Below are 24,775 nucleotides of genomic sequence, written 5' to 3'. Positions count from 1 at the left end.
GAAATAATAATGAGTGCTGTCCATCGAGGACAGCTTTATACTACAATTGGTAAGGAAGAATTCAATAATCTTAAAGATGTTACCTGATATTAATATAATAGTGTATACATATATATATATGTATATATATATATATGTGTGTATATACATATATATATATATATATATATATATATATATATATATATATATATATATGTATATATAGCTCACACCGTGAATGCATAAACACGTGTTTTGATATTTAATATTATAATTCGTGGCCTTCAATTTTTAAATTTGAATATAAACTTTTTTTTATTCCTCAAAAAATGGCGGACAATCAACCAACATTTACATCATTGCATGCTGTTTCATTTTTGGTCGGTTGCAACAAAGAAAATTTGTGATGTGTGTGGATACATATTGAAAGTCAATAAGTGTCAACATTGGTTTAGAAAATTTTCCAATGGTAACTGACTTGTCTGATAGCAATCAAAGTGGGTGCCCGATAGGGTTTGACAAATGATGCTTTAAAAACACTGGTGGAAGGTAAGTATCCAGGAAGTAGCAAACACTCTTCAGGCTACTAGGTCAACAGTTCAAAAACATCTTCAGGAAATTGGAAGGTTGACAGGCAGAGTATATGGGTCCCACATCTATTGTAGGAGATGAACAAAGATCAACGGCTTACAATTTGCACGTCTCTTTCATGCAGACAAATAAATTATCCGTTTTTACAAAGGATTGTTACTTAATAATGAGAAAAGGGTCTTGTACAACAACAGCAAGTGCACTAATCAATAACTTTCTCCAAATCAACTTGCTGTAACCACTCCTAAACCATCCCTCACTTTGTGCGTTTGGTGGGACTGTGGTGGCATAATTCATTTTGAACTACTGAAACCAGGAGAAACTGTTACGGCTGAATTGTATTGCCAACATTTAGAAAGATTACACAACCAATTGTTGGTAAAAAGACCAGCTCTGATTAACAGAAAAGAGTAATAATGCAACATGATAATGCCAGGCCGCATGCAGCAAGATTAAACCAAGAAAAAATAAGATAGCTAAACTGGGAGGTTTTACCACATCTCTCATATTCACTAGACATAGCACCATCCGATTTTTATTTATTTTGGTCCATGGAAGATTCCCTGAAGAATACAAAGATACAGAATTTTATGACCATGGAATTGAATGGAACAAGATGGCAAAAAGTCCGAGATAACAATGAAGATTATATAATTAAAAAAAAAATTAAATATAAATAAATTCATTTTTAGTTGTTGCCACTTAAATAAGTGATTACTTATATATATATATATATATATATATATATATATATATATATACTAACATATATATATATATATATATATATATATATATATATATATATATATATATATATATATATATATATATATATATATATGCATAACAGTTATACTTTATATATATAATATAAATAAACATATATTTTTTATAAGTTAAATAGTAAGCGTATTTATAGACCATTTGCAATATTTTAAGTAAGGTATTTATTAAACTATTTATAACTAAAGTTTGTTTTAATTACTTTTCTTACCAATTTCTTTTGTTTATGCTAGTTTTACACAGACAAAGTCATAAACAAAATAACAAATCAACAAAACAGCAAGTAAATAAAAAAACAAATCAACAAGATCAATTTCGATGTAAAATGTATCAGTCATAATGTATCAAAATGCATCAGTCAGAATGTTTCAAAATGTATCAGTCAGAAAAGCATGAAGGTCAAAGAGAATTCCAAAGCACTTATGTTTGAGATGTTTGATAACCTCTTGTTTATATTAATTATAGAGTATAATTATATATAATATATATAAAAATATAAACTATAAACTATAGTAACTTGATGAAGTTGTTTACCTTATGTCAAAATCAAAATGCATTTTATTACTGGTAACTATTTGGGTCATTATCAATAAATTCAAATAATATAAAAAGTTTTAATGGTTTGTAAATTTATTTTTTAGTGGAAAACATTAAAATGCAATTTTATTGTTGAACTTATATAAATTTAAAGGTTTATTAATCAAGTTCTTTAAGAGTCATTACATTTTTTAAAAATAAATTTATTAATTTAAGTTTTCTACAATATCATTGAGTTTTTCATCATTTTAACTGCTACAAGAAATGTTTTGGAAAAAAACCCAAATAAACAAACGTAATTACCTGGCTGGATTTCTGACTAACAAACTAAATGCTTCTTTTGCAGAAGCACAAAAATTCCGACCATAAACAGCTATCTATAGTAAAAAAATATATATATTGTAGCTATATCACCTAAATTAAAAAAAAAAAAAAAACTTATGTAAATTTATTATAACCAAAGAAAAAATTGAATAAACAAAATTGCATATATAAACTTTTTTTAAAGGACCTTCCATAAAATACATTACACAATTTTTGACCATTTTTGATTCCTCTCCCCCTTTGAGTCCAATATGAGTTGTCACAAATCTAACTCTCTACTCCTCCACCCCCACCCCAGAGCATGACATAAATTATGGGCGACTCCTAAATAAATAAATAAATAAACAAAAGGCAAAATAAGTTCAAATATTCTCACCATGATATAAGCATTTTTGTTTAAGAACCTCAAACACTTTTCAAGACACCAAAAGCAGCATTTTAAACACCTTAAAAATAGTTTTTACTATAAAATATAAACTAAAAGATAATATTTTTATACTTTCTTATAAATAATATAAAGAAAAAAAATTAAAGTCAGTGATAATTATTCCAAATAATGTTTTTAAAATTTTCCCAATGTAGTTTAACTGGTAGTTGGGCGTAAAAGCATAAAGACATTTAAAAAAAATAAAATTTTTTCTACATTCATTAGGGATAGGCAAATCAAAATGAACACACATCAACTAACCATTAGTTATAGATAAAGTTAAATGCACATACATTGACTGAGGGTTATAGCATGGGCAGACAGTTTAAAATTTTTTAATTTTTTCTGTCTTCTTTCCTAAAAATCTTAAAAGTGATTTTCGTTAACAAAAAAAAAAACATTTTTAAGTTTAGGGTTGTTAGTTCATTAAATGAAAACTCTTTTCAGGGAAAATAAAAACTCCTTTTAGGGATAGACAGGGCAAGATGGTAAAAGTTTTGAAAATCCTGAGTTTTTAAAAAAACTTCTCTCATAAAGCAATAATATATATAATAATAATATTTTGACAGTATGTTCGTTTTTTCATAATGATTCATTCTTGCATGCGTTTTCAGTTTGCAAGTAGAAAAACTTGCAATAAAAATTAAAATGTAAAATTAATAAATTTGTCATCTGGACACGCGATCTGGACAAAATGACTTATTCGATTTCTGTCATTAACTTTTGAGATTTTAAAACTACTCTAACTAAAGCAACACAAAATAAACACACGTTACAAAAATATCCCTAAAAAAGTTGCAAAGAACACTGTCTATTAGCAATAACCCAAATCATAATTTATTTTTTTCAAATAAAAAAAAATTAAAAAAAAACTAAAATGCAAGCTATAAGTATAAAATCATTTCAAAATAATTTTTTTTAGAGTTTTTATACGAAAATTCACCATATTGCCTCATTTTCCAGTATTTGTAAAAAAACGTTTGTTTTAATGCTGATGGAAACCAATACTTTTCATTATGCAATATAACGGCGTATGTAATTTGAGTTAAAAGCAATTAATTAAAGTTTAACTCAAAATCCTCTAACGTATTACATTCAAATCATTTGATGAAATTATTAAAAATGGGAGAAGAACACATGACTAACCTTATTTTTTGTTTATTTTCTGCCTGTCCCTAATAATTCCATATGTGGAGTGAATAGAGACACCAACTGTTTGAAATGTTTGTCTATGTTCCACCTCTGATAAGGGTATAATTGTTTGAGTAAATAAAAAAAAATAAAGGTGAAGTAGATTTCCAAAGCACCAATGAAAAAGAAAACTAGATTTAGAAACAAAAGTTTTTTTAACATGAACTTACAATAAATGAATGTGACTTGGCTAAATTACAAATCAAACCAGATTGAGTTTTTTTTTAAGTTATTAAGGTGCTCCAAGAAGACCAATTGGTCTTATCATAGAGCACTGCAGAGGATTATTTAACCAGGAAATTTACTTCTATACTAATGTGGCTTGTTGGGATAGAGCCATCATCAACCTCTTGGTTCTGAGCCAGAACTCTAACCACTGTGCCACTTCTGCTGAGTTTTGATTGATAGAATAAATAATGTTAAGTAGCTTTTTAAATGATAGAACAAATGATATTTATTTTATATTTTTTTAAGCTTTTGAAATTTGTATTGATTGTCATAGAGTAAGTAGTTGGGATCAAGATGATTAAAAATTTGTTGATTAAAAAAATCAAAGACTTAAGGAATCATATATGCTACTATCTAGCAGACAGAAAAACAAAATTTAGTTGAACACTTGTTAAATAGTTTAGGGATTGCTTTTGTAAGACTGTGACAGGAATGTTGTCTGGACAACAAGCAGTACCGGAGTTTAAGTGAAAAATAACTTTAGCAACAGAAGCAGGTTTTGATGTTTAACAAAAGACAGGAAGAGTAGGCCAAAAAGTGTGTGGGCGTTTGAGCCAAGTTATAACAATACTTTTTACAATACAATACATCAATTTCTTGCATTTTTGGTTGCTTGTTATTATTTCTATTATCTATTGATAAAAAGACTTTTTGTTCTCTAATGAAACATTCTTGTAGAAAAAATGGAAAAAATAATCAAAATTAGAAATACCAGCTTTAAATTAAGGAGAATAGGGCAGAGTGAGGCTTGACATAAAACCAACAATAAAAGAAGGAATAAAAGCTTCCATGCCTGCCTTAATCAAGGAGATTATAAAGGAAGCACAATTTTCAGCAGAGACAAATAAAAACAAAGGAAACAATTGTTTCTTTACAGTTTGTAAAAATTACCAAAGGAATCTCATTCAACCTTTAGATAGTAGTAAGAAGTGCAATGATAGCGTGAATCTGATGTAGAAGTACGAGAAAAAAGTTTTAGTGAGATCATAGCATATAGATGAAGAATGATAAAGAACAAAAAGAAAACAGATAAAAAATTACTTAGAAGACCACAATATAAAGGTTAAAACAATTTGAAGATAATGGTTTTTTTAAATTAATATTTTTAGGTACTTTATTTACATTTTTAATAATAGTGAACTTGACTCAAATAGTGAACTTAACCTTCTACATGATAGGTATATGCATTTTACAAGATTTCTACATAACATAGGTTAATGCAAAATGCATTTTTTAAAATTATTATTTATCAAACCACACTAATATACATATATACACACATATGTATGAATATATGCATATCATATATGTATAACTACAATATAAAAACTTACTTCATGATGAAACTTGCAACCGGATTGTTAGTGTTCTCTAAAAATCAACATATTATGTATTTTAAATATCAACAAGATATTATAAATACATGTATAGGTAAATGGCTAATATTATATTATTAATTAATATAATATTATTAATATAATATTAATTAATAATATAATATTAAATAGGCAAGATAATAATAAAGATAAGTGAATGATATAAGTAAGATTATATTCATGATAAAAACATTAAAATTATTACCTTTTAATTTTCGATCAATATACTCTAGTGTTATTCGTATTAGTTTAACAACTGCAATAATGGCTGCTCCTAATGCTAGAGAACCAGTGTGATAGCTAAAAAAAATTATAAACTATTTTTAATACAACATTTACTCCTAATATGACAGACTCTGAAAACAAGTATTTAATAGAAAACTATATACCATGGTAAAAGTGTAATATTAGAAATTCCGGATGTTCCCGGTAATTCTAGGAGTTAATTTGATGCTGTACATAGCTACAAACCTTATTAACTAATAACATTCACTAATAAAACTTTTTATCTACAAATATAAAAATTATTTATTTCAATTATTAATTTTTTTTATTCAAATATACATGCAACTTATTTTCATCTTATTTTTAAATTTTTAATATACATGACAACAATCTAATTAAATTACCTAAATTTAAAAGTTATCTTATAAACTAATCTAAGTATTAATTCTACAGTCAACCTTCAACGTCACACTATGCCATCTTTTTAAAGTATTTTTAAGTAAACTCTAGGCTTTTTTTAAGCTTGAAAGAACACTGTAAATACACGTGATCATTTAAAAAATGCCTACCCAGCAATACCTTACAAATTTTACTTGCTTTCTAGGAAATTCGTTCTTTGTTTATTTAACGTTCTTTGTTTAATTTTAAATTTTAGCATTACTTTACATGTTTACATAATTAAATTTTACACTTTTTCTTTTTTCTTTTTAATAATGTTAAGGAAGTGACAAGCAAGCTTAAAAACATTTTAATTCATCTAAAAAATTTCATATCTTTATAAATATATTTTTAAAGTAGTAACTTTTATGTTTTACTTAAGGATGTACCGGATCGGAAACATTGAATTCTGGCTGGAACTGGATTTGCCAAAATTGTTAATAATAAAAATTCTGCTGGAACGAGAATTATATTTATGTAATTTTTACCTTCAAAATTGAAAGTGAAAGCCTTCACCTCAGCATCGTGGCTACATAATATATATATATATATATATATATATATATATATATATATATATATATATATATATATATATATATATATATATTATAGGTTTTATATATATATATATAGATTATATACATATATAATCTATTTCATTAACTTGATTCTTGTTTCATTTGAATCTAATATGGGGTCTATAATTAATAAAGTCATATTCAGAATTTAAATACTAACTAGAAGTAGAAATTTGTTGGAGATTTTTATTGAGCTGCTATAGCACTCTAGAATTTCTGTGGACAAGAGCCAACATTCTCTGACTTCTTGCCATTAGTTAAACTTAGTGTGACATTTTTTATGGATGACCCCTATGTTGTTTTTATTTGTTTTTTATATTTTTTTGTTGTTGAAAGTTTTAACCTACATAATATTTATATCTGAAATTATTTCTTTGTTTCTATTTTTCCATTTAGGTTAAAATTAAAATCTTTACAGTATTAGGCAACCTATAGTTTTAAATTATTTAAAATTTAAGTAACATTTAAAATAAGATTATTCTTAGAGGCAGGTAATATTTTTGATGAAAAAAAAGCTAGTGTTTTGTCCAAAACTCTTTTTGCAACACAATATTCCTTAACTTCTAGAAATCCTTACATAATTGATTACTGCAAATAAAATTAAATTGTGTTTGTTAAGAATTTTGTATTTTTTACCTAGGTTTACCTAAAGTTCTTTATTGCCCTTAAGGACAATGATTTTTTAATTTAATTTACACAGTATGTGTCACATGTCTTAAAAAAAAAAGGTGAAAAATAAATTCCGGCATTCCGACCTGAAATATTGTGATTCCAGCCAGAAATGGAATGGCCTTAAAGTCACAATTCGGGCTGGAATGGAATTCCGGTACATCCCTAATTTTATTTGACTTTAATTTAAAATATAGAATTTCATATTTAAAGTGTAAGTTTAATTTTTTTAATTAAATTCATTTTTGTACTTTATATCTATTTCATTTTAATTTAGAATATTTTAAATGAATTTAAGTTAAAGGAAAGATTGCGACCAAAAGATAAAAAAAATTAAAACATTACCTATAGTAACTTGATGAACATGTTTACTTTAAGTCAAAATCAAAATGTATTTTATTACTGGTATTTATTTTGATCATTATCAATAAATTCAATAAAAAAAAAGTTTTAATGGTTTATGAATTTATTTTTTGGTAGAAAACACTAAAATGTTACTCTACTGTTGAACTTAGTCCTTAATTTAAAGGTTTATTAATTAAGTTCTGTAAGAGTCATTACATTTTTTTAAAAATAAATTAAAACATTTTTGTTTTACTTTAGGAAAGATAGCAAGTATTTATTTAGGAAAGATTGCAAGTATTACCAAAATGATAAGATGTCCAATTTTTATTTTATTCTACTCTTCTATTTTATCATTTCCACAGCATCTATGTCTGGTACTATTACAACTGGCTATAATACAGTTTTATTTAACATTTATTACATTAGTGGTGCAGTTTAGTATTTTGTGGTTCACAAATTTGGGTGAAGTTAAGGTTTTGGCTGTTTGTAGTGAAGTCCTTTTACTGCAGTATCGAACAGACATAAATTGCGAGGTAAAGCATAAATGGGAAAGATGTTTATCTGGCGGGTTTATATCTTATTAAAATTTTATACTTTATATCTTATTAAAATACAAACGCAATCTACTTTTAATTATAGTATTTTTACACACCTTTTTTTTATTTCACTGCATTGTAAGTATGTTGGAATTAGTTAGAAAAGTTATGATTTCACCATTACTTAACACCGTTTCAACTGTTCCTTATTATTATATTATAAGAACTATGATTAATATATTTACTAAATCTTTATAATTTTTTTAGCAATAGTTGTTTTTATGTCATCGTTAGTTGTTAAGTTTATCGAAAGTTTTTTAAATTACTTAAATTATTATAATTACTATATTATTATTATTGTTACTATTACTATTGCTAAAATAACATGTTATTATTGTCATTATTATTAATTATTAATATTATTACTTATTATTATTAATATAAATATTATCTTTATTATAATTACCATTATTATTTTAATCATTGTCATTAGGTGTTTACTTAATGTTAGTAGTTTGTACTATTTGTAAACAACCTTGAAATGTAATAACAAATATTTCAGAAATATATTGATTGATTATAATGTAGTATTATATTATAGTAAACTTCTGTAAAGTATGTGAAGCCAGTATTAAATCAAAATTGATAAAAAAATAATAATGTGTAATATGTAAAACAATTTATAGGAAAAAAGTCCCACCTTTTCAGTGTTTTTGCATTTCAATAAATTTAGATGTAAAAATTTTTGAATTTCCAAGGAACAGTTTTAGAAAATTTTCTCCTGTTTAGTCCAATTAAAGAGAAAGTGTTTTTAAAAAAAAATTTTTTAATAATTATTACCTTATAAGATCTAAATTGGAGTAACTACAGACTTTATTGCTCCCAGCAACCAGAACCTCTTTCAGAGAGGTCTTTTAACAAATGGTGCAGACGTAATGGTATGGATGAGCCCTCTTTTAAATAAAGGGCTCATCACTACAGGGGGTGCTGAGAGGCACCAAGGAAAAAACACCAAAAAAAGATTTTAAATATCTTTATTCAGTGATTAATAACTTTTTTATTGCTACCTTTTCCATAGAGTTTTTTTCATTTATATTGTTTTAATAAATTTTGTGTTCGATAATTTGTTAGTTTCAATAATTTTTGGTATTTGTTTAAATTATTTTATTATTTAAAGCTTAATTATTTTAATTTTTGATTCACAATATAACATAGCTGTTATATTGCCTCACTTATACATATCAGTTCTTTTTTTTTTTTTTTTTTTTTTTTTTGTTATAGCAGAGTATCTTTATTATTAGAATTGCAGGCTCATTTTTTTATCATTATTAGTTAATTCTTATTTGATTTAGATTAAATATTATTGTTAGATTTTTTATTCATCTCTGAGCAGATAAAAATGTGGTAGTGGTGTAGTGGTAAAGCGCTCGCTTCATAAGCAAGAAGTTCCAAGTTCGATCCCCACCATGTCCCTGGTAGTACCGCGCTCAACTTGTTTCTCCGCGCAGCGGCCTTGTTCCTCAAAGTTCGTGTTTCGGAGTTATAGAGTTGAGAGAGGGTTATAACCACTATTAAGTAGCCTCCTCATCTGTAGTGGCCTTCTTGGCCTTGAGGAGGTGAAAAACAAAAAAAACAAAAAAAACAAAAAAAACAAAAATATGTTTTTAAAAACATTTTTTTTAAGATTTGAAAATATTGTTTTTAGTTTAGTTTATTTTAAATGACAATTTCTCATGTCAATTTTATAAAAACTATTATTTTTTGTGCAATTTATAGTAGTTAAAAAAACAAATGTAAAAGCGTAAAAAATATTTTTTGCGCAATTCATAGTAGTAAAAAAAAAGATCACAACCTTTATTATTCTTTTAAGATTTTTTGTTACTATGGTAAATAAAAGGTAAACTTAAATGGATGATATTAAACTAAAAGTAGTTATTAGTTTAGAAAATAATAGAAATTCTATTAGACAAGTTGAAAATAATGGTCACAGAAATGAAAGAGACTTAGGCAAGATGAAATTAATAATCAAAAAAATGTTAGATATGCTGCTTGGCAAGCAGTAAATAATTTGAATTAAAATAAGGACAGTGTTGTTATGCAAGTTGAAATTAATTGTCGCAAAAATAATAGAATATATTTTAAAAATATATTTGAAATTATAATGCCTGTCTTTCTTTTGCTTCATTTACAGCTGATGTAGTTCAGCCCATGAATCACGGGTTGCCATGTTTTAGAATATGTGGTCAGGTTTTTAATTGTGTTGGTAATCTTAGGCCAGATCAAGATTTTCCTTCAACATATTGTCAATAATGCATCTATGATCCACTTGCATCATTAAATTTTAGAATGAGACAACGTGGTAATTATCTTTGCTTAAACGATTTAACTTTTCAATTGCAAAATGTTATTAATAAAGAGAACCCATTTGCTCTCGCATTTAAAAATATGGCTGAAGTGGAAGATAAAGAGACTTGTTGAGCAACAATAGAAAGTCACTCAACTTTAGTTGTAAAAATATCTTTACTTGAAGGTTGCGATAGATGCCGTTATGAAATTACAGTTGCATTTGTTAGTGAAGATGGCTCTCCACCTGCTTCCAGGGAAGTTGTTATTATCTAGGATGTCATCCTCTAAAAACTATATCAAGTATGTCTAACAACTTAGATCCTATGGTTTATCTTCTATTTTTCCCAAGGGGTGATGCTGTTTGGCATAATCAATTGTTTTACAACCCTGAATATGCTACATTAGTTAGAAATCATGTTACATTATATCAATATTACAGGCTTGGCCAGGAAGGTGTGCAATTTCACATCATAATATGACCACGCAAATACTCTGTGATTTTGAAAATTTGACCACTGCTGTTAATATATTTTGAAAATAAGTATACATTTTAAAAATGTGCTAAAAAATTATCTTTACTATGAAAAAGCTTGAAAAAAAACTCATTGTAAAAGAAGCAAACAAATCTATGTAAGAAAAATAACAAAAAATAAAATAAAAATAACTTAACTAAAACTAAATTAAAAAACTAAAACTAAAAATGAACTAAAATAAATAATAAACTATAATGATAAGATGATCTAAATTACATTTAGAATAAATAACTTTGAACCGTTTATCTTTACTAATGTTTTTACAAAATAATATTCACAAAAAGCTTTTTAAATAAAGTAACTACTTACATCTAACGATTGTTTAACAAATGCGCTCATTTAAAAGTTAAAAAAAAGAGTTTTAACGATTCTTCGCAGTAGCGTAAACAAAAGAAAAAATATATACAGGACTCGAATTAAGTGATTGCGAATTTCAATATCCGGAAATATTTCTGATCATTAAATTCTTAGTTTATTAAAAACCATGAACACAGTTTTAATAAAACGGTCAATTTATCATATTGCAAAAATTAATGAAAAAACAAAACAATAAATTTACTACTGCAAAGTAAAAACTTACATATTTTTAATTATTGTTTTTTTAAACACTAGGTAATTTAGGGATTATAAATTAAAAAAAAAGACAAAAATTATTATTACTAAAAGTCCAAAAAATTTGTGCAGTAATTTAAAAATCAATTAATAAAAAACTATGCTAAAGCTATTTGAACCATTGTATAAAATATCAACCAGTAAAAAATTAGGCTAAAGCTATTTGTGCATTGTATAAAACATTAATATCGATTTTTGTTTGAAGGAAAAATTTAAGGAATCATTTATTTAATAACTTAAATGCTTTCAACTAGAAATTAATTATTTAATAATAAAAATAATAATAAAAAAAATATATTTTAAAATAAGTTATTAGAGTTTTTTTGTTTTGTTTTAAAATAACTATAAAAAGTTTAAATAAGATTTTATATATTTTTCAACTTCTCTGTCTTTAAACTTTTTATACAAACCTACTAAAGAGTTACGAGGATTTAATTTATAAGAAAATATTACATAAGATTTAAATAAGATATAAAAGTATTTTATATCTTATTTAATGATTTCTTTTATTTAAAATATCTGATCACTGCTAAATTTATTTAGACTGTTGCTATAAGCGGTTGTTCTTTAATAATTATATTGTAATTAAATATCAAAGTTTAAATAATAATCTTTAATAACAATAAAAAAAATAGTAATAATATGGTTTTACCATAAGATTTATATCATAATTCAAAATCAACATAAATATTTTTTATTGAATAACAGCTATTGAGTCTAGCGATCAAAACAGTTTTACAGTTTTTAAAAAGCTAAAAATTTAAAGACCAGAAGCAATTCCAGATATCGCAATTCGCGATCACTTAATTTGAGCCCTGATATAAATCATTTATTTAAAAAGTTGATATAATTCTTTTTTATTTAAAGACAATAAAAAATACATACTTATATAAATATAAAAAATATATACATTATTTAATAATATTTTTGTGAAAAATCATTAGCAGTGATTTGTAACTTTCTTTAAACCGTTTCAATAATATAAAAACATAAGTAAAGATCAAAGTTATTTAATTCAAACAGCTTTCAAAAAAATTTGTCTCTTTTTTCTCAACAAAATATATCTACTTTTCAAGTTGATTAACTTTAAGGATTCTTATATAAAGTTTATTTAAGAGGTCATCGCTGTTTAAAGTCATCGCTAATAAAATTAAAATTTTTTTTTCACAATTTTTACTTTTTTTAATTTACTTATAAAAAAATTATATATCATTAAATGATATTAATATAATTTATATAACTTTCAGTGATACCTTTGTTAAAATCATTAGCTACTTTATTTAAAACCGCTTTACTAATGTAAAAACGTTAGTAAAGATAAACGTGTCGAAGTTAATTATTTTCAATGTAATTAAAAATCAATTTTTTTAGCGCATTTGTTAAAAACCATGGTTAAATCGTCAAAACAAACGATTGGCTCTAGTGTCAGTGACTCCGCAGGCGTTAAAGCCCACAACTTTTGCCTTTCTCAATCTCTAATTCAAATAGTCAACCTTCCAACTTGCTTTCCAGACAACCCAAATCATTTACCTTCTCTACTCAACTTATAACTTGTTTCTGATCCTAGTCAGTGCTAGTGACTTCTGGAGAATCTTTAATAGTATCAATAATATGGGCAAATCTGTAATTCCACCTCTCTTGTATAGTTCAGGCTTTGTCACTTCACCTAAGGACAAAGCTGAATTGTTTGCTAAGAATTTTTCATCAATATCATCTCTTGATTCCACTAGTTGCGTTCTACCTGATATTGCCAACAAACAGGTTGATCCATTGCTTGACATTCGTATCACTCCAGATTCTGTACCTAAAGTGATTTTCTGCTTAGACTCTTTTACAGCTTGTGGCCTGGACAACATACCTGTTATAGTCTTGCAGAAGTGTTTTCCCGAGCTGTCGTCTATACTTTCAAAACTATTCAACAAGTGCTTATCAGAGTCTTGTTTTCCAGCCTGCTGGGAAGCAGCATCTGTTATCACTATTTTCAAAAATTCTGGAGAGCGATCTGATTCCTCTAACTACCATCCCATTAGTCCTATTCCTATCATAAGCAAGGTTTTTGAATCTTTAATTAACAAACACTTAATCTCTCATCTTGAATCTAATAACTTACTCTCTGGTCATCAATATGGATTTCGCTCTTCTCGTTTGACATATTTCAAAACCTTTTGATAAAGTTTGGCATGCTGGTCTTCTCCATAAGCTTTCTACTTATGGTGTATCTGGTAGCATCTTTAAGATTATTGAATCCTTCCTTTCCAATCGTAATATAAAAGTTGTCCTCGATGGACATCACTCTTCATATTCTCTAAGTTCAGGGGTTTATCAAGGTTCTATCCTTGGCCCTATACTCTTTTTAATTTACATAAACGATCTTCCAGATATTCTCACATCTAAGATGGCATTGTTTGCTGATAATACTACCATTTATTCTTGTCGTGATAAGAAGCCAACACTCTCTGATTGCTTGAAGGGGGCATTTGAGCTTGAAAAGGATCTCACTTCTGCTACAGCATGGGGCTCACAGTGGCTGGTGAACTTCATTTCAGATAAAACTCAATTTTTTCTCAGCCAATCGTTATCACAATAATTTAGATCTTCCTATATTTATGAACGGTAATGTACTCGATGAGTCATCCACTCTTCATCTTCTGGGATTAACTCCTACTTCCGATCTTTCTTGGAAACCATATATCAAATCTTCTAATGATACCTTTCTCTTTTAGACAAGGTGCAAAAACGCATTGTAAACTTAGTTGGACCTGCTCTTGCAGCCAACCTTCAACCATTATCACATCGTTGCAATGTTGCCTCTCTTTCTCTTTTCTACAAATACTATAATGGGCGCTGCTCTAAAGAGCTAGCGTCTCTTGTGCCTTCTACTAAAATTCATTGTCGTGTTACTTGTCATTCAACTAAATTTTATCCTTTTTTTTGTGACTGTTCCTAAGTGCTCCAAAAACTCTTATTCATCTAGTTTTTTTTCTTGAACATCAGTTCTTTGGAATTCGCTTCCTTTATCTTGCTTTCCAGATACATATAATTTGAAATCCTTTAAGTTGTCTGTCAATCGTTATCTTGCTCTACAATCTTCATCTTTTCTCTTCCAGTAACTTCCAACTTTAATTATTGGTTGCTTGCAGCCTTGTTGGAAGCAAAGTTGTTTAAAAAAAATATGTTATCAGCGTGGTCATATAAAGACTTAAAATTGTACGCCTTCCTGGCCAATTGGCCCTTCCTTACAATTATAGACATTCAGTTAGGCATTTTTTGTCTCCCAATATTGTAAGGCAAGAAACTTAAAAGCCCCTTGCTTTTCTCAGAAATAACCAAAACAAACCGAGAAGCAAGCAGTACGATGCCTTACATGAACATGTAAAACATAAAAATAACTTTAGAAGCTATCATAATGTTAGACCAGGCCGTGTTGTAGTTTTGCCATCAACTTATGAAGGAAGTCCTAGAGCTTTAAAAGAAAACTTTAAAGATGCTATGGCTATTATTAAAAAGTATGGTAAACCAGATCTTTTCATTACTTTCACTTGCAACCCAAATTGGTATGAGATAAATGAAAATTTATATTTGGGTCAAGGGTGTGCCACAAAATTATCCTAAAGAATTTAATGCTAACACAGTAACAGTTCATAATGGTTATTCACGCTATAGACACAGTGTGAATGATTTGTTTATCAATATTAAAAGCAACAATATAAATAAGAATTGAAAACAATTTACATATAACTGATTGATTGCTGAAACCAACAGCTGCATGGACTGGCATAGCAGCAACCCTTCTTACAAATGGATCTATATTGCATGGCTTTTTATATATGTGTTTATAGTGTGTATATATGTTTATATTATGTTGTTTCTATGTTTTCAAAATAGTGTGACTTGGAAAATGTGAAGAGCAAGTTAACCGTGCCAATGGGTGTTACTGCTTTGGTGGTTTAATGTCTGTTAATATTAAGCAAAATGTGTATTTACAATTATGCAATGTATTAATATGTGTTATACATGTGTTATGTATGTGTTTATAATTGTTATATAACCTGTTTATAGCTTGTATTTATGTTTATATTATGCTGTTTTCATATTTTCAAAGTAGTGTGACTTAGCAAACGTGTAGAGCAAGCGTAATGTGTACTTACAAATATGCAATATGTTCTTACAAGTATGCAATGTATTCTCACAAATATGCAATGTGTACTTACAAATATCTCATGCTATGTGCTATTGATGTTCACAACAAAAATGTTATTTTTGTAACATTTTTGTTGTGGTGTTTTGTGTTAATAGAAAGCTTGACTTATCTTTCCGTTGGTGTCTATCATTTTTAATAAAGTAAAATTATTAAAGGAGAGCGGGGTACCAAAAAATTAACAAATGTCCATCTAACACTTATTATTATAACAAGTATTGTGTAATATTACAAGAAGTTATTTTTCACTGCTCCATGAAGTTAAAAGATGTTTAGAAAAATTTAACTGAATAATAAAAAAAGATAAAAAAGTTCACTCATTTTCATTGTAAAATATATATAAGTAATATATCAAAATAAAGAAAAAATTTGCACTATCAACCCAAAACAGACCAACCATTTTACAAAAACCGTTTTAACCATTGCTTACTGCTAGTTATTAATAAATAACTAACACCAACTTACTAACTACTAACAAATTCTAAAAAATATACTAAAAAAATAATATACTAAAAACAGATTCCCAAACCTAAATAAAAACCATTATTTTCAAAAGAAAACTTGAAGCAGAATAAATATTTCCACTGCTTACATGATGATTGGGAAAAGACACTCTGAGTTGCAAAAAATATGTATATAAATAATATACAAATATGTATAAATACATACACACATTTATATAATAAAAAATTAATTAAAAAAATATATGTACCTGAGAGATCTCCACATGCCCCCAAAAACAGGGAATGATGGAATATCCTAAAAAAATTAAAATACTTTTTTGAATGAAACATGAAAGTTTTAGCAACACAAATAGTTTTCTTTTACTTGACTTTTTTTTAGGAGACATAAAATTAAACTAAAAAAAAAAATTTTAATATAAAACAAAAGTTTAGAAAATTGAAAAAAAAAAAAACTATAAACAAAACACCTGTGGTTTACGCATTGCCCAATAATATGAAGCAAACGCACCAGCCAAACTGCACTCCGTAAATGCAATAATAAACTGTGATCCCCACAACCAGCCAAATAAATGAAAGACTTGAAAGCGAAACAGATTAACATTTTCTGAATATTTTGCAAACAAGCACGTAACATTGGTTTTGGGGTACAAAGAGGAGAATGTGTCTAAACTACATGCTTTGCCCATGGTCAAATTATAAGTATTGTCATCAGCAGAAACTTGGTATTGCTTTATTCCATTAGACATAAGAAATCTTTTTTTGTAAAGAAATTTATTTTAGAAATTACAAAAAACAAATTGCTTAATAATTAAAAAAGTTATAAAGATTACGAATCACCTAGTAAAGTAACACAAAAAAACTAATTTTAAATTGATTTGCACTATTTTAAAATTAAAAGTTAAGTAACAACTGAAAAGTTGCTATATAAAAAAAAAAACTAGCAATGAAAAGATACAATAAAACAACTATAAACCACGCAAACCATGCAATTTGCAATATCCATGGCAACAAGGGAAAAAACAAAGTTGATAGCATAGAACAAACAGCTCTAAATAAGCAAAAGATAAAAAAAATGCATTTTTCATATTAATATGATTTATTTGTTTACTATAGTTTAATATATATTTTTTATTTAAACAGAATTTAAAAAGTAATCAATAAAGTTAAACAAACAACATATATATATATATATATATATATATATATATATATATATACACATACATATATATATGTATATATATATGTGTATATATATATATACATATATAGATATATACACACACACACACACACACACACACACACACACACACACACACACACACACACACACACACACACACACACACACACATATATATAATATATATATATATATTAGGGTGGTCCTTAAAACAACTTTTTTTTTTCAAATGTCTGCTCAACCACTCAAAATGCATTCTTTATAATAATACTAGAATTCAAAAATTTTCAAAAAAAAATATTTTTAGAGGTAGCTCACAACCCTTAAACATCGGATGGGTCCCTATAATTATTAAAAAAATAATTCTTCAAAAGTATATTGTGTTGGACCTGAAAAGAAGCAAAATTATATAAAAACTTCAAAAATAATAATTATTTAATAAAAAAATTATTATTTTAGATTTCACTGGCTAGAAAATGACATTTTTAAACTATAAATAAAAATATGGATTTTTACAAAAAATTTTTATTATAATTTGTTTTTCTTAATGTTTTTTATAAAATGATTATTTTTAAAGTTTTCAAATAATGTCGCTTCTTTTGAAGAAGTCTTGAGCTACCCCTAAAAATTTTTTTTTTTTTAAATTTTTTAAGTCTAGTATTATTTTATTATATAGAACACATTTTGAATGGTTGAGCAGACATTTAAAAAAAAAGTTGTTTTAAGGACCACCCTAATATATATATATATATATATATATATATATATATATATATATATATATATATATATATATATATATATAAATATATATATATGAATATATATATATATATATAAATATATATATATATATATATATAAATATATATATAAATAAATATATATAAATATATATATAAATAAATATATATATATATATAAATATATATAAATAAATATATATAAATATGTCAAATGATAGTTATTAATTATAAATATTATTAATTATAAATTATTAATAATTTTTTAATTCATATTTTTTTATTTCAGTAATAATTAACTATTATTATGCCATAATGTGGGTTTGGTTAATTAAAAAGTTGAAGAACCTAATTATTATTATTAATGTTATAATTAGATTATTAGTTAATTTAACAGTTATCACAACCAATTTTATTATTTGAAGAGTAAAACGGGTGTAAAGACCAAATTCCCTCATTTTTAGTTTACTGCTTAGGTTGTAAGTGCCACTGATTCTCATTTTACAATGGGAGCAATACTATTGCTCATAGTGTCTTAAATGTGCACTAAACTTTTTGTGCAATAAGGGTGTTAGTACCTAGGTGCAATAGCAACAGCTGCAGGCTTCAGTCACTGTCACGTGTGGTACACTACTGTGTTGTTGTTTAGGCTTTTATTATTATTATTATTTAATTCTTATTATTATTTAGTTTTACTATAATAATAATAATAATAATAATAATAATAATAATAATAATTATTACTATTTAAACTTAATAAATTTACCGGTTTAAAAAAAACAAACAGTTTTTATTGCCTCCTGAAAAATTTTATTTTTGGCACTTAAACCCTTTTGGAAATACACTCTTCATTTGTTGTTGCAAATATATTTTGCTACATGTTTAATAAGGAGAATACACAGATGATATCACAAGGGAATTTTTTAATTATTTTCAGAGAAATGGCAAAATCCACATTAACTCATTGTAGTAACATCATCTGGTCATCCCTGCAACACATATAAAAGAAGTGCCTTCTTTCCAGTCATGACATACAAGAAACTTTGTATACTACCATCAGAAGCAGAAATTAACGATGGCTGAAAGTGCACAACGAGTATATGATCACCTGTCTTTTATCTAAAGTCATGATTTCCACTACTACACAAACCATAAATTATTCATAAAATTAACAATCTTCCAGCATACCAGCACATTTAACTGTTGAAATTAAAGATCTTTCAGCATACCAGCATGTTGGACTGTTGAATTAAAGATCTTTCAGCATACCAGCACATTGGTCTGTTGAAATTAATGATCTTCCAGCATACCAGGATATTGGATTGATGGATTGTTCAAGAAATAATGCCAAGAATCAGCAAAACAAGGCAACGAGGCAAAAACAAGAATAATGCAAGAAACTTGATAAACTTTATTAACTAAAAAACTTGATAAAGTTTATTATAAACTGTTTGACGGATATCAAACAATTTATAATAAACTGATTAAAAACAATTAAGTTCATCAGTTTTTCAAATTGCAGCAAGAGTCGAAAACCGAGTCAGTTTTGTTGTGAAAAACAATCAGCTGAGCACAATGAGTGATTACTCAAACAAATGTCAGGTTAGGCAGAACAAGCAATTTATACATGCAACTGGAGCTGAAAAATATGAAGACATTGACAAGAATACAATAGAACCACATCAGTGTAGCCAATCAACATCCAGCTCCTCCGATGATGAACATAATGCAATAGCATTATATCATCAGAGGAACTGGATGAAATAGTAATACACAGCATAAATACACTCTAAATTGTTAGCAGTATTAGACAGAACAAATACAAATCAAAAACAATTTTTGGATTTCTGGTGAATGAAATATTTTGTTCGACATATTCAGACATGTCAGAAATATTTTCAAAAAGCACCATTCACAATATTTGTTGGAAAATATCTGCTAAAAAGACTGAGGTTTAATTTTGAGCCAGCAAATCAGTTGTAAATCGTGATACCAAACTACTGTTATTATCACTGAAGAAGGCACTAACAAAGTTGATAGATTGCCAGCTTTGATATCTTTTTTTTGGTGATGGAAGTATAAAACTTCTGGGTGTAAAAAATCAAAGTTGTCTTCTGGGTCAGGAAAGGTCTGCATTTGGTCTCAACTCGTTTCTCCACGCAGCAGCCTTGTTTGTCAAGGTTTATGACTTAGAATTTGTTATTTTTTCTTGAAGTATTAAAAAAATGTTGAAAAGAGAAGTGTTTCTTGTAGGAGGAAGAACAGAGGTGTTAGCTAATACTAAACTTCCAACTAATAGAAGTGTTTTAAAGTATTACCATTACAGGCTTCTCATAAAGCGCAAGCAAAATTCAAATGTCTCATCCAGTGATGTGAGTTCTTGTTCCCTAAATGATAAATTTCAAGCAGGCTGCACGAAAGGAACTGGATGCCTAAACGAAAAGTATTTTTGTGTTCTTAACCAAGTAAAGAAAATCTGGTTGAAAGCAGGGATTCCTTTCCTCATCCAAGATTAAGCAATTAGGTACCTAATTAATAATTTCATTATGAATATAAAATGATATACCAATTAAGCAGCTTATATATTTGTAAAGAGATTAGTGGACCCATCTAGATATATAGTATCATTTATTTAGGACAAAAATAGTGGCTTTAGAAGCTAAAAGAAAGAAATTGGAAAAATCTAAGCATCACATTGGTGCAAAAACAAATAAAAAGAGGGAGGAGTTTACAAACAAGTTAGATAAATTGTTTGATATTGCTCGTAAGGATTGTGATGAGCAAATTCAGAAAGATAGCAGCTAGGATATAAAAGCACGACAAGAAGATCTAGTTTTTCTGCAAGATCAAAAAGGATCAAGAGTGCAAACAATTTCTTGCAAAGATACTAAGTTCAAAGCAAGATATAATAGGCTTCAAAAGAGAAAGGGAATAGAAGAAGGAAGGAGAAAAGAGGAGGTCCAGAAAAAAAAAAAAAGAGAGATTGGAAAAGACAAGCTGTATTAATGCTGATAACAATTTTGAACATGCTAATCTAATTGAGGAAATAGATGAAGATTTTGTTATTCCTGGAAAAAAAAGCAGAGGTTCTTATTTTATACCTCTTCTTATTCCAAAAAATAAATGTCTTACTTTACATTTTGATTCATTTTGAAATAATGTTTGAAAGTACAGGTCAAGGCAGAAAAAAAATTGAGAGAGTACCTGTTATTATTACCTGTCCAGACATTCCTGATACTCAACTTAATGGCATTGTTCCTGTTGACAATGGTAAAGCAAGCACACAAGCAATTCAAGAAATCCTTGAAGAATGGGAATTATTTGATATGGTTGAATTCCTATCATTTGATACAACTGCCACAAAAACTGGATGGTTAAATGGTGCTTGTACACAACTAGAGAAGTGCAGGGGAAAAGCTATGGGATGGTTAGCTTGCAGGCATCATATGTATGAGCTTTACATTAAGGTATCAAGTATAATTTATTTTTATTGATATCTTACCCAAGAGCCAAATTAAAATTTAAAAATATTAAAATCAAGACTTGTCAAGTAGTAAATTTATTAGCATTTTTGCAATTTTATTACTGAAAGGACAAAAGCATTAGGTCCAATTGAGCCATTGTTTGAAAAATTGAAACAGAGTTGGAATGAAATATTGAAGAAGGGTATATGTTACACAGATCTTAAGAGATTTAAAAAAGAGCCAGGGACTTTTTTGTCAATCAAGGTAATTGGTACCATGATTCTTTTGTTAGATATTTAAAATATTAGTATAAAACTAAATCTTTAAATTATATTCCAGGCTTCTGAAACTAATGGGTGAGTTCATTTCAGTAGTCTATACAACCTGGTTTGTTAAAGCCCCCTTGGCCAGAACTGCTCCATCTCAAGACCTACAAGCCATTTATGATATGATTCAGATCATAGATAGAAACTCTAATTCTGCTAAGGCATACTTCAATTCAATGCAAAATCATTTGTGGTATCTAACTGAAAGATTTGTTGTACTGTCTCATTAATGAGGACTTACCAGAAGATGTTCGACAAGCTGTTGCTCTTCAGCTTTACAAAACTCCCAGGCCAGAGATAGCATAATCATACAAACTAGGTAAAGCAAAGCCACAGATTGTTGTAAATGGTAATAATAAACTTCTTTCTGAACTTGTCGGAACAGAGAGTTGGTTTTTATTTGATAAATAGAAACTCACCATGCTTGAAATGGAATGGATTAAAATAAATCCTTTAAATTGGGAACTCTTTTCTAATTTGAAGGATTTATTTATAAAAGGACAAACCCTAATATATATATATTATATATATATATATATATATATATATATATATATATATATATATATATATATATATATACACACACATATATACAAATATATAAACCTTTTTAATTTTTTTTTGTTTAATATTTTTATAGGTAACATGTCAACAATTACATATATACATATATATATTATATATATAATTATTATATATATATATATATAATATAAACTTTTTTAATTTTTAGTTTAATATTGTTATTAGTAATATGTCAACACTTACAAGATATCAATTTCATCGATCCAAAAGACTTTTATCTATTTTATCTATGTCAATGGTTTATCTATGTCAATGAAAAGACAAACTTTATGTTCACATTTTCATTTGTGAATACTTTTCTCAAATTATTTGTCTTAAGTTAACGAGTTGATGAAAATTTCATGTAATCTTATTCCTAAATCCATTCTAAGAAAAAGACTATTAAACAATCAAAACAATTAGGATAATAAAACGAAATCTATAGTTAGTATTAGGCCTGTGAAATCAATTGAGAATTCATCAAATAAGACAAAGAGTTGTTAAGTAGCAGCTATCGACTTATTAACTAGTTCTTAAAATGAACTGTTATATGCTAGTAGTTGTAACTTTTTAAAAAATGGCAGAAGAATGTGAAAGTAGTTCGAAGTTTATCTGTAAAGCAACCTTCTAATTAAGAACATGCTTAAAACACTCTAAAAAAAGCTCTAGCACTCATGTTAGATAGTAATATGAGCAAATCTGATTACCAACACTTGAGAAATAATGCTGTGAGTAAAGGAAATAAATAAACTTCTCAGTGTTGTTTAGTTTGTGGGTGCAATACAACAAATATGAATGACAAGATCATTAATTTTTGTTGCAGCTAAAAATATGTCATTGACAAAGGTCTCTGCTTTGGCCTTTTAACTTTCCATTCTTGGATTAAAAGTGTGGAATGTCTTCTTAAAATTAATTATAAATTAACAGGGAAAAAGTGGTCTACAAGGACATTGTTTGAAAAAAAAATTATCCAAAGACAAAAAAAGAAAATTCAAATGAGGTTTTATATTGAAGTTGGACTGTCAATTGATATGCCAATGTCTGGTGACTCTGGGTAATAAAATAATGCTAACAATGCTAGAAGATTTTTTTAGAATGCAGAAAAGTTTGCTCAAATTCTTGAACTTGATGTCACTATGATAAAGGTGTTACACATTATTTTGTGAACATTATCATCTCGCTTTCTAATTGACTCTTCACTATAGAGAATACTGCTTCAAAACAGTTGAAAAGTATATTAAAAGTAAATCTTTATCTCTGGTATCATATGTTACATTGTTTGCATCACATTCTTATTCATGGTTGGCAAGTTATAGAGAGAATGACTTTACCTAGTGGCATGCTCAGTGAAGAGGCACAAGAAGCTCAAAAAAAAAAACTTCAAGAAATTTCATGAATCATTTTCCAGAAAGTGTTTGCGGTCAAAAATAAATGAAGATTTATCAAGGCAACTAATGTGTTCTTCTGACCCTTTGATAAGTAGTTTAAGAAAATCATATTATCCTAAGAGCAACACTCTTCTAATTGGCGTTCTTGATGTACTCAAAGAAGTTCCAATTTTTGACTAACTATAAATTGCAATTGCATAGTTTTGATTTTAGTTGGTATTCAAGATGTTGCTTACTATAATAGTATTTATCATTTATTTAATAAAATAATGCATATTATGTAAATAAATGATTTTGTGAATACACAAATTCGCTTGTATTCTTACATATACTTTATAAAGTTTTCTATAGCTCTAATTGTATGAACGCTTGTTGATTTTTATTTGGTTGCTAAGGACAATTGAACTACCTAGACACAATTAGTTCGAATTTTATTAACTGTATCTATAAACCCTTTTAGTTAAGATTGTTCTCAAAGTTTTTATTTCATTATTTAAAGAACTTTTGATTAAGCAAAAGTTTCATAAAAAAATTAAATAACAAGTTTCTAAGAGCTCAAAACTGCATAGCAACACCAAAAATTAGTAATTTTTTGTTTGTGTTATCATTACATATCAATACATAAAATAAGATTGTAGAATAATATCAGTTTAGTTTATAAATTTGACATTTTAATAAAGTCTCATAATTTAGGTAACTATGCAAAATGCAG

The 24,775-nt window shown here is 27.0% G+C and overlaps 1 protein-coding gene across 1 annotated transcript in view; it reads right to left on the bottom strand.

Moving 5' to 3' along the window:
• The window catches only part of LOC100198163 (choline transporter-like protein 4), an 89,676-nt gene that overhangs the window by 9,849 nt on the left and 55,052 nt on the right, over positions 1–24,775 (bottom strand). The window contains exons 16-22 of the mRNA XM_065791528.1: positions 17,345–17,437; positions 16,857–17,142; positions 16,638–16,684; positions 5,648–5,742; positions 5,401–5,437; positions 2,597–2,666; positions 2,200–2,273 (exon numbers count right to left, since the gene is read on the bottom strand). Coding sequence (XP_065647600.1) covers positions 2,200–2,273; positions 2,597–2,666; positions 5,401–5,437; positions 5,648–5,742; positions 16,638–16,684; positions 16,857–17,142; positions 17,345–17,437 — 702 coding nt within the window. The remainder of the gene's footprint in view (positions 1–2,199; positions 2,274–2,596; positions 2,667–5,400; positions 5,438–5,647; positions 5,743–16,637; positions 16,685–16,856; positions 17,143–17,344; positions 17,438–24,775) is intronic.

Source organism: Hydra vulgaris, chromosome 02, assembly GCF_038396675.1.
Source record: "Hydra vulgaris chromosome 02, alternate assembly HydraT2T_AEP".
NCBI lineage: Eukaryota > Metazoa > Cnidaria > Hydrozoa > Anthoathecata > Hydridae > Hydra > Hydra vulgaris.
The sequence above is the reverse complement of the archived record's forward strand: the minus strand, read 5'-3'. Positions and strand labels throughout refer to the sequence as shown.